Source organism: Puntigrus tetrazona, chromosome 7 (assembly GCF_018831695.1).
Source record: "Puntigrus tetrazona isolate hp1 chromosome 7, ASM1883169v1, whole genome shotgun sequence".
Taxonomy (NCBI): domain Eukaryota; kingdom Metazoa; phylum Chordata; class Actinopteri; order Cypriniformes; family Cyprinidae; genus Puntigrus; species Puntigrus tetrazona.
The window spans coordinates 22065554-22078223 of NC_056705.1; the positions used below are offsets into that span (position 1 = coordinate 22065554).

The window sequence follows — 12670 nt, forward strand, 5'->3', positions numbered from 1 at the left end:
GAGTCCCAGCAAATGCAAGAACCGATAAAGTGCAGCGTAAGTCGCATCGGTTAAAAGCGTCAACCAAATGCGTAAATAAAACAGTCGCTCCTCATAATGACACTCCTGCACTTTGTATCTCATTATTTAAGGAGTCTTTCTATACGGTGAGTGTATATAAGAAGAATCTGTTACAGCACACCCAGTGTGTGAAGGTGAGTTCATGCAGCTCTGACGTAAAGGCTGACGTCCAGCCACTGTGGTGATGAAGGGGGTGGGCTGCAGTCACAGACTCCTCTTTATTGAGGAGGGGTTGCCAGCCATCTAAGCTCCTCCCCTTTGATTACCTCCGTTCTGTCTAGGTCTGTCTCGTTCCTGCTCTCTCTCTCTCTCCCTTTCTCTCTGTCTGCCAGGCTGAGTTGGTTTCAGACAGTGCATCATACACACACACACACACACACACACATACACGTGCCACTCTATGTCTCTAGTAGCTCTCCACTCATCTCCTCTCTCCTCCTCCTCCTCCTCCTCCTCTCTCACCATGGAGTCACATCACTGAAGAGTGGATTGTTCCTGTTTTCTCCTCTTCTCTCCTCTGCACTTCATTCGGTGTGTTTGGGTGTCTGTTTCAAGGTGGGAATGCTGGTGTCTGCGACAGCGCTGTTGGGGGCTACACTGGGCACCGTGTCTGGAGTGTTGACGCTGTGTGGTCTCTCCCTGCTTTGCAAGAGCTGTAAGAAGGGGAAACTTGAAAGAGGGGACGAGACTGACCCGGAGAAAGCCAAACCCAGTATCCTGCATACTCTGACACAGGTAAGACCAATACTCATGCACCGACAACCAGGTTTGGCTTTAAATATAGACAAAGACAAGAGCTTGTAAAAGAACAAACAGAGAACGCAGGCTGGGATATGCAGCGAGCGAAATGTTCTGACTCACCTGAGTGGAAGGATAGAGCGGCACTTACATAACACAGGTTTGCTCACTGAGGCAGAAACACTGTACAAAAAATGTCTTGCCATGCATCTGAAAACTCTTTACTGGATGACATTATTCCTGCTCATAATATAACATTATTATATATATGTTCTGAAAAAGATGTTCTCTATGATTGCATAGCAAATTGTAAATTAAATTTAATGACTACTATAGTTGCCTATATCACCATATTTCATATTCTTGGTATTACCGGTGCAAGGGTTTAGCAAGAGCAGAAAAACCGTGTCATGACAATTTGAATATATTTCAAGCTGGTGGTCTCATTCAAACCTTTTTGTATGATTTGATCTCTTGATATATATATATATATATATATATATATATATATATATATATATATACACACACACATAGATAGACAGATAGACAGATAGATAGTTCACAATAAATCTTACTATATAATTTCTGTCTCTGTGTGGTATAAATATTGATATCAGTCCTGAAAATCAAAAAAGAGTGATCAAAATGAGCCATCTGTGTTTTCCAGTCAGATTAGCTCTCTCACAGTACTCTGATTGCTTCAAAGAACATTGAGTTCAACCAGTAACAGGCAATTTAAGAATGGTGAGGAACAAGTGTGTTATTATTAGAATCTTCTCCAGAGTGCTTTTATAAGAGGTAATTAGTTTAGAAATGATTTATCTGTCTGTGTTTTTTGTGTATGTGCACACATCCTCACACTCTGGTGTTTGGCATCTGCTGAGCTTTCCTTGAAACAGTCTAAAGTCACGACTCACATAGCTGCACACACACACACACACACACACAATTGTTTCCCTCTCATGACTTCTGTTATGTCTTTCTGTTGATCTGTATTGTTTATCTTGAGCTAATGATATTTCCTATCCACTGCCTGTAAATGTAAAGCTTACTGAAACATTTTTGCATTTTAACATTTTATGGGTTTTTTCATGTTTAGTAAGCTGTTTTTCTCACAGGTTCATAGACTGTTGCTAAGAATGGAGGACATCTTTATTAAAAGTAACACAAGATTGACATTTGTGAAAAACTTTTGTGATACTAAATTTAACTCATTAATGAGAATGCAATAATTTAGAGCACAAAAGTGCTCTAAGAAATATGTTTCATTGTTTTTTTTTATATTTTATTATTTTAATGTTTTATAATTTAATACAAATGTATTAATTATTTAAAATGTTATTCACATTTATTTCTATAGGGCTTTACAATACAAATATCATTTTAATGTTGAAAACACCACAGGGGTCATATGTGTTTGAGGGTGTGGGTAGGTTAAATTAAATTGTGCTATTCATTCACACAGAGACACAGAACATACAAACAAATTTAAATAGCTTTTATAGGTTTATTTAATATTCACGGACACTTGTCTATATGTGATTAAGTGCACAGCCATGCTGTGATTTTTCATATTATACAGTAAATTACATTTTTATGACTGGAATCTGTGAAATAAACAATCTCTACAGTCTCACAATCATCCTGTGTAGATTTCGCTCTTAAATATTTTAGCTTTCTTTGATATGCCCACTTAAAATGTAATCTGAGGCAGACTTGAGCACAAACTGATTAAAATTCATTTGCTGATTTTATCTAAAAAGACCACAATGACAGAGCTGTGTCTGTATCTAGAGAATTATGTGATTGTGTGTGCATGTCTGTCAGTATACCTTAAAGTCAATCTCATATTGTATTTTAAAGTAGGCAAGCGCTGTCTCACTGCACCAGTATTTATTATTAATAAAGAGCGGGGGGATGAGAAGTGTATAAGAATATCCTCTCTCGCTTCTTTCTCTGTGCACTATTTCAGCATGATAACTGCCCACCTGAGGGAAATGGAGTGCTCTGGTATTGATTTTTCATTCATGCTTTCCTGTTTTTTTCAGACCTCAATGAAACATACAGCTATAGGAAAGCCCATGTTTCATTTCAAAGTGGTTAAAATTAACGCAGAGTACAGAATATGCCTGTCTGAATATGAAGGAATGAATGGATTTGACTATTTTCTGAGTTTTGGTTCCTCTGGGAATTTATTTATGCTGAGCTAATATTACATCTTCATATTTATTTTGATTGGGCCTAGTCTACTTTTATTGAATATATTATTTGCTAAACTTCTACTGGAATGATATTACCTGGCATAATCAATGTTTTTTAAATATCCCTTTATAATTTCTATGCAGGTTGAAGACCTGACGGTTCGAGTGAAGTAACCTTTTTTTTATTCTCATAACCAATCATCATGTTTATTTTTCTTTTTTCTTTATCTACGTTTTAGTTCAGCGTGCAGAAATGCACAGAACCCATTCAGCCTCAAGCATCTTTGAAGTTTCCTAAAATCTACCGCCCCAAACCTTCTGTCACTTCTCAAGAGGTAGTAAACTACAAAGAACATGGAGCTGCCAACGACACGTCTGCCGCTGAGCTCGACACCTGTAACCAGGCAACCGAACGTGAGGAGGTCTTTTCCCTCCCGCGGCAAGGTAAGGAAATGACAGCTAAAATCTAATGGAATTTAATGGAGGAGGCTGTCTGTGTGTGTGTGTGTGTGTGTGTGTGTGTGTGTGTGTGTGTGTGTGTGTGTGTGTGTGTGTGTGTGTGTGTGTGACCAGCTTTCCTACGCATTCCAGCCAGAGGGTGAGACCCGCTAATTTCAGCCAATCTGAATTCAGGAAAATCTGAGCTGACTAGTGATGGGGCTGAAAAATTCTAATTGTGAACTATCTGTGCAGATGTGCCCCAGAGGTGACTGTCAACTTTTCACAATAATGCAGTGAAACCTGCTACCATAATCATCATGACTGTTAGTTGACATACATTGATCTGACTCACAGTTTGTATCACGTCATGCAAAGGTTACATACAATATAATAATTCATGATCAAGGCCTTCCTTTTTGAACAAGACTTAAAGCTTGTCCACCCACTAGCAGATGTAGAGAAAGAAAGATAAAAAAAATGTAACAGCATCTGTACTGTTTTTCTCAATTTTGTGTTGCGTTGACAGACCAGTAGTGTGATTTCACAGAAAATCTCTTACATAGAAACATTTTAGATGCATTATTGTCTGTTTTTGATGCTATGTGTCCTCAAACAGCAAATAAATGAATCCTAAATTAATTAGTGTTAATGACTGATAATTACTTTTCTCCACCTATTGACATATTGACATAAGCTGAAAAAAAGAAGCAGAAAGAAAATCTTCTACTGTTATTAAAATAGTGTACTGCAATTAAAATAGTATAGTTTTTAGTGTAATAGCAAAATTAGAAAAATGTTTGGTTTTTGTTCGTTATACATAAGTTTGTTTTTTAACGTAACGACCAAGCAGCCTGCAGCAGACAGTGAGCTGATCATAAACTATGATTCATCAGTTTAGCCTTCTCAAATCATCACAACTTATAAAATCTACAGACATGCTAAAACAGTTGAAGCACACTGTAACAATGTTTAAACATGCGCTATAAGAATAAATGTGCGATATGATTGGTTTGTGCAGAGAGTGGATGCTAAACATGGAGCCAGCACAATCACTTTCATTTTATAGCCTTCACTGATAAGGGTAAGAGTAATACATCAGTCGGAGCTGTATAAGGTCTACTTTTATTTATGTGCACTGACAATATCAACAAAATGTGATTTTATAAAATAAAGAAAACGCTTCCTGCTTTCTAGAAGCAACCACAGAACCAAAACTCATAAATATATATACAAGGCACTGAATGTTGGATGTCTAACATATAAAAAAAAGCAGAAGCCTTAACAGGCCTGAACTTAAATGCAGGGCTCTAGTCTGTAATGCTTTTCTGGTTTAAGGAATCCAAAAGATTTTAATGAGAAAGTGTGCCCATAAAAAAATCTTTATTTTGGAGTTGAATCTCACTTTGTCACTTATTAATTTTCTTCATTTAGCTTCCACAGATGAAACGCCCTGCACATCTGAGCAAACCGGTGCCATGACGACAAGTAGCTCCATCCTATATCCCAAATTGCACTTCTCCATCAGCCTGCACAAAGAACATGGAGAACTACACATTAGCATTGTAGAAGGTAATAGTCATTCATCTACTCTGATCCTTCTAGAAAGAATTTAAGCAACTGTACTGCAAATCAGGGCAAAATATAAGAGCAAAAGCCTTAAAGGAACACGCCACTTAAAAAAAAATACATTAGCGTCACACAAAAAAATTGGAAAATTTGTCTATTTTTTTTTAACCAAGAGGAGTGTTCCTTTAACAAACACATCAGATGACAGACACAAGCAATTCTGCACCCAACCCCTAGCTGTGCTCTTGGAGAATTTTTCAGTATGTGCAGAGGTCATCAGAAGGTCACACAACAGGAGCAGATATCTGTAAAAAAGCAGGCTTTGTTTGTGCTTGTAATTCTTTTATGGCTCAGCCAGGTGTGTTGTGTTTGTGGGATAGAGGTGTCACTGTACAGTAGCTTTGCTCGGCTTTCAAGGCTGGAACAGAGGGGGGTTTTGATATTCAAACTCTCTGTGATTAAACCAATGTTTGAGAGAAATAAAAGCCTCTTTCAAGCAGCTTAAAGCCTCTTAATTACAGAATTACCATTTCAATAGTAGCAGCCGTGATTGATACGCATCATTATCGTTAATGAGCGTAAATCTCAAAACCTCTATTCTGTTCATACAAACAGGAAAGGGGGAGAGGATCAGTCATGCTGGCTGAGATGTAGAAAGGAATGAAAAGTGAGGAGTCATAAAAACTGAAAATAAGTGACGTTTGGTGCCTTTGGTGGCTTGGAACAGCTTCATGTGGCCCAGTTTGTCATCCTGCTGCTTGTTATAATATGACTCATATTCTCTTTTTCTTCCACAGCGGAGAATATATCAGTGGAGGCCGGATGTGAGGGATATATATCAGGGTGTGTGAGCGTCTCTGAAGAGCAGAAGCATGCTCACACAGCCGTCCACAAGCTAGCAGGGCATGTGCAGTGGGGAGAGCAGCTGGTGTTCGCTCTCCCTTTGCAGGGCACAGAAGACACAGACAGTCTGGATGGAGAGGTGGCCCTCTCACTTCACTGCTGTGATCGATTCTCCCATAACTCCACTCTGGGCACGATGCGCTTTAAACTGGCTGATATAAGCATGATGTTGGATGCTGATTGCTGGGTTGACTTGCAGCCACCCAAACAGGTGAGGAACATTGAATTAATAGAATAAAAGGCCACGACTGGAGGATTCATTTGCACATTCATCATTATTAATGTCAGCTGAGTGTTACAGCTGGTCATTATCACAAAACTTCATTAGTGTTATATTTAATGATCCTCATTTTGGAGTTTACTGTGTGCTGATAAAAATCTAAATAGGAAATACTGATTTGAGGGAAGTAAACAAAAATATTGTTAAACATAATTTATAGCCTGAAAATAACTCTTATGTGTGTTTAAAATCTTACATTGTTGCATTTAGTATACAGATTTTGGTTATATATGAAATCTCTCAAACTGAATTAAATAAAAAATGTTACCCTTAATAGCGCACAAAATGTTCACACTACAGAATATGCATATGCAGACATTTTATGATTAATTGGTAGGCCTATTTAAAGTTTTATTGCAAAATAGAGAGGCATCACTTGACACTGCAAATGAACCAAACTGCACCCACTGAATGTCATTGGACCAATCAGAATAAAGTGTTCCAGTAATAAATAGGAATTTGACTTAGTTGAATGGGATAATAAAATCACATTGGTATGGACAATGCCTATGAATATACTGGCATATGTAGCTAAATATATCACTGCACTGTTCGTGGGTAAATCATACAGTTTGAACTATATATTTATTGGACTTTAAACAGTGTTCAGCCTGACCAAGACCCCGTGTGCATGAGTATGACCTTTAAATGTGTATTTTCAGGTTAGAGAGGTGGAAAAGTCAGCCAGTGAATCATGCTGGTGTTTTGCGTCAGACTGTTACTGATGCACCCACGCAAACACATTCATTTTTATGTTTTATAGGAGTAATGGTTTCTATTATGTACAAACTGTGTAATTTGTACATTTTCAGAATTTTATATATTGTACATATAATGCTTTAAAAAGATATTCATATTGTGTGTTGCAATGCACTATATCTTTTCATAAAAAATTATTAACAAAATGAAAATGCATTAGAATATTTGAAAGTTTGTTTTAAAGGTGTAGCAGTGCTACATTGTATTATAACTGTAATTACAATTATTAATTAGATAATACAACGCATGCAATGATGCAATATTCAAGCATTGAAACTACTTTTAAACTGCATTATATATAAGTACGTTTATTAATACTAAGTGCAAAATCTTACTATTTTAACATACTGTAAATAGTATCTGTTGCTATTTGCATTCATTCTTAGTCTCCACAAGGTCAAAGTGCACATATTGACCGTTTAGATATTTCTTTTGGTCATCCTCATATGTGCAGGTCATTACTCATAAGAGGTGGTGGGAGAATAGATATAAGACTTTTATTTTAAGAGACTACATCGTATTAGAATAAATCTATCTTTGGGTCCCAAACCATGCTTGTGCACACACATGCAGTCCACCCCCACTGCCGTGTGATCTGTTGATGATGTCATAAACCTCTAGAGCAGGAGATCTTTATCTGCGTCATCACACCTCCCCGAGGAGATCCGGTTCTAACAGACACACACACAGACATGCCAGGAATTACTAACTACCATTGGACTGTAGAGAGGGAGAGAAAAAGAGATGGAAGTAATGCCTGAGCGGGCATAGAGGTATTTGGTGTGTGTGTCTTGCATGGACTGTACGTAATGGTCCAGGCCTGTGATGAAAGGATGACGCAGGTTGAACAGGATTGTATAAGCACCATTAAAAATGTATTATTTGTTCACATACTCTTTATCCTTTGAGTGCCCCTATTTACCATATAATTCATGTTTGATTATTCAGGATAGGGCGTTTTGCTCACAAAGACCTTTAACTCTTTTATTTTCTATGTTCTAATTTTATTCTTGCAACTGAAAATCACTAATGAATAAGACAGAAACGTACGTACTGTAGTATTTAGGCAGATTTATCCGAATGCACCGAATGTGATTTAAATTTACAAGATTTTATCAGTTTGAATATTACAGTGCTAATTTGACTTAATGACAAGAATTGTAATCAAATTAATCATTGCATTTACCCTAAAGCTTTCATTATTGTTCGTTTGAATAATATTTATCAGTAATGTTTGACGTGTGTGACAAATACAATCTAGTCAAAGCTAATTCAAAAGCACCAGATTATATTTCAGTAAATATGTGAAAGAAAATGTCATGTTCTGCTCGTGCAGCCGATTATGGGGTGGACTAAAGGCAGAGGAAGATAAGTATAAGGTCATGATGCTAATGAAATCCCATCATTTAGAGTTTAGTGTGAGGACTGTGCTGACAAAATAACAATTTCAAATCAGCATCTTTTACCCTGAGGGAGGAGCTGGCCACATTCAGTCTGCCTCACAAATTATCAGAATATTTGCATGAAGTGATTCTTTATGCAGTCAAAAGCCAAGCTCATTAATCCTGCAGAAAGATCTTTATGAATATGCAAATTTTAAAAGCCACATTTATGTGAACACAGAGTTAAAAAGCAAAGTACAATTTTTTAGGTCAGTGTTTTTATTAAAATACTTTAACCCAAAGTTCATCTGTTTGCACCCTCCAACAGGAAGTGGCATCATCAGCTGGAGAGCTACTATTGTCACTCAGTTATCTGCCAGCGGCCAATAGACTTGGGGTGGTGGTAATGAAGGCTAGAGGACTTCAGTCCGACAAACTGAAAGACAACATAGGTATTTACCACCAACATTTAAATGTGAATATTAAAACTAATCCCAACACAACTGTTACCATCTGTTTTATTCAGCTGTTATCACCTGTTTTATCTATATTCTGAGATGAAAACCCACTGGAGATTTAGCAGCTCAATGCAATGCATTTAGAAATTAAATTAAATATGTTACCAGTCACGTTTTTTTTTTTCTTATGCACATCCAGGTTGCATTTATTTGATAAATAGTTAGAAATATTATTAAATTTAAAACAGCTGTTTTGTATCTGAATATATTTTAAAATGTAACTTTCAGTAAAGACTGGGGTAATGGCTGCTGAAAATTCAACTTGGGCATCACGGAAATAAATTAAATATTGAAATATAAAGCAGTTAATTTAAAACTGAAATAATAGTTGACAATATTACTGTAAATGCAGCCTGGGTAAGCATAGGGGATATCTTTCAAAAAGACAAAAGTCTTTATAATGGTTTTATCCATCCCCCACTTTTCAAACCAGTAGTCATAAATAAATTAAATGCAATACATACAATATTAATGTCCGGTGGAGTAATAAAGAGAACACTGTTTCCTGTTTTCCGATAGATTTATCGGTAAAGCTGACCTTGAAACATCAAAATGCCAAGCTGAAAAAGAAGCAGACTCGTCGAGTGAAACACAAGATGAATCCGGTATGGAACGAGATGATGATGCTGGAGCTGCCCAGTGAGCTGCTGGCTAAATCCAGCGTGGAGTTGGAGGTACTGAACCTGGCCTGTCCCGGGACCCTGCTCCCTCTGGGCCACTGCATGCTGGGGCTCCACACCTCCGGCACCGGCCTGCAGCACTGGAAACAGATGCTAGATAACCCGCGCAAGCAAATTGCAATGTGGCATCCACTTTACACCTAAGAATACAGGTTAATATTCTACAAAACCCCACGTACACGCAATGATCGGTTAAACACACGGTTGGAGTTTTATGATAGTACTCTATTCCTGTGTAAAAATATGTAGTACTCCGATATAGTAAATATATCCCTAGATATAATGAGTAAATCCAGTTGTTATCGTTACGTATTATGAAGCTATTTTCTCTGAAGGTAAAAGCCGTGGAAGACAGTCACATACAGTACTAATATTGTTACACAGTAGTTTAGAGTATTTTAATGTAAGAAGTGCAGCATTTACCTTCGGTGTTGTTCTTAATGTGTCTTCAAATTGCTCAATGCTATTTTACACTGGTCCGACTTGGAGCCATCCTCATCTCTTAACACATGCCAGATATAAATATGACCGAACAGCCCACTCGGTCAGTATCATGATGGATGGGAGAGAGAGGCAAACGGCTGTAAAGCCTGCCAGGATCAGATCAGAAGAAAGGTTAAACTACTGTATCTAACCAGCTTCGGCAGATGTCCCTATTAACAATCACAACAAATATTAGGGTAAAACAATCTTTGTTAGATGAAGCCCTTATATGAGCAGGCTGAGTGCTTGGGAACATTTACAGAGTTAGAAAAAACATTCAAATATAAATAATGTTTATGGTTACTAGCAAGCTGTTTTGGTTTTCCTGCTATGAAGGCTTATGGGTCCTTTTAGTCACACCATCACAGCTGGAAAGATGGAGCGCTGCTCACTGTAGATTGTGGATATACTTTTACACCAGTAACAAACTAACAAGTAAATATACAGGGTCTTAATAGGGCAGCTTTACTCTTCTCAAGATGCATGTATACAGAAGAAAAATGTAAATCAACCATTGTCTTTTAATTAAAAAATGTAAATGTATATAAACAGCAGGATATATATGTTGTATATGTGTATTAGCAGGATGAAGGATCTCAACAGGTACTGCTTAGTGCCGTGAAAGTTACTATGAGCAGCTACTTTATCATCAGCTACACACTTGAGTGCAAAGGAGGACAATACTCTGTCATTATTGTACTCAGTTTGGAGACATTAAAACAGTTAATTGCTAATTTCATGATCTTTGTATCTTGCAATTCTGTTTTTTTTTTCATATTAATTTCAAAAATCTGAATTATGAACAAAAACTACAGACACAGAACTGTGAGATATAAAAACTATTGCAAGACATTAATTTTTAATTCGGAAATTTTCTGAATGAAAAGAGGTTTTTGTTAGATATCGTTGGTAAAAACTTACAATTCTTGCCATTATAAGTTGACATTTTTTCTACATTCTATATATATATATATATATTAAAAAATCAGATGTACGAGAAAAAAATTGTATTTGTTAATTCGGTGGGAAAAATACTCTCTCTCTCTTTATTTCTCTCTGGCTCCATGTAAGAGTTATGGACTTTTTAACCTAAAAATATGTACTTCAACCTAAGTTATATGCTTCCTTCTCAATTTTCAATTCCAAGTCAAGTTGTAGCCAAACCAGCAATGATTTATTCCAAAAATGTATTTGTGTTTCTCGAGGAGTACACATTAGTTGACATGCCAGATGCCACTCAAATCAAATATTGTTCATCTATCTGGGAAAGAATGCATATTTTGTGCAATAACCAATAATAGTCATTCAGCCCAATGTCAAATTTAATCAATCAGCAAATATTTAGCTGAGTCACACAATATATTTGCTGAAGTATTTGTCGTGTGTATTTAGTGTTCATCTGTTATGTGTGACCTGATTACAATAAAATCTACAAATAGATCCTAAATTATTCTTCAGACTTTATTTTCATTATTTTTATTTTTTAATATCATCAAATAGATTTCAGTGTTGTAATTACTAATAATTCCCATTAATAATGAAATCATAAAGTGATATATTTATGTCACATATGTGTGACATAACTGTTTTGATCAATTTGCTTTAAATACATTTGTAGAGGTTCCTTGGGTAGTAGTGAAATCCCCCGTCTTGTGGGAAACTACATTAGACAACAATCTAAGTGTGCCCTTCAGTCCCTTTCGAATATTTACGCTGCAGTGGTTATTGAATGAACATAATTTCTGTGCCTGATACTTTTTCAGAGAGGGATGACGAGTGGAATGTTAATCACTGCAATCTGATCCATCTATAGCCTGTGAGTTACAGCATAACAGTCTCGATTTCGTACTGACAGAAATTTATTTTTAGCCCACGGATATGCTTGAAACCAATAGCTGTGTGTTGGTGTGAAATAAAAATTCCTTTCTCAGACGTGTTATTTCTCCCATGTGTTTGTTTGATGTCAGAGATTCGACCGGTCTATTTATAGAATTGGTCAGACTTGACAGATGACACGCAGATGAGCAATATCAGGAAGTGACAGATATCCAGACCAACAGGACCTCCCACAATCAGCAGCAAATGAACACACACCAAGAAATACAGCAGAGACAGCCAGAGAACAAGAATGGAAAACAAAATGGATCACAGTATATTGAAGTCATCTTTCTTTTACCTTGTGCATCTCCCCCTCATCTTCAAAATAAGTAGTGTATTTTTGCATAACGTGTGACATAGTAATGTGTTCTGTCTGGGTTTTGGAGCAGGGCATTGCAGGACACAGTACGTGGTCTTATTATAGTTTCGTGTAATCTGAATGTATGAGTCTGTCTGCTCGGCAGCCTTGAAAATGGCACAGGATATCAGCGAACTGCAATGCATCACTGATGAGCTTCTTACATAATCCTGCTGATAAAAAAAAAAAAAAACCCTCCCACCTGCTAGATATTGTCCTGCCAGATCTAAATATTATTTTGCTGGCTCGCTCTTCCCGGAGGAGCTGTGTTAGTGCGTGTGTGTCTGTGTGAATGAATTGGAGAATACACTAGATGTCACATGACACTTTTGTCTGTTTCTGTCCTTATTTCAGCAGGATTGAATAAGTATAACCGATCTCTCTGATAGCAGGCTTATTGATCAGGCTTAAATAAATGGA

The 12670-nt window shown here is 36.9% G+C and overlaps 1 protein-coding gene across 1 annotated transcript; it reads left to right on the plus strand.

Annotated features, from left to right (window-relative positions):
* The first annotated feature begins 162 nt into the window (after positions 1–162).
* Positions 163–11461, plus strand: syt13 (synaptotagmin XIII). The gene is made up of 6 exons (XM_043245470.1): positions 163–795; positions 3242–3446; positions 4875–5012; positions 5807–6123; positions 8662–8785; positions 9371–11461. Exons 1-6 carry the CDS (start codon positions 622–624, stop codon positions 9673–9675), a joined length of 1263 nt encoding a protein of 420 aa, XP_043101405.1. The 5' UTR covers positions 163–621; the 3' UTR covers positions 9676–11461.
* The last annotated feature ends 1209 nt before the right edge of the window (positions 11462–12670 follow it).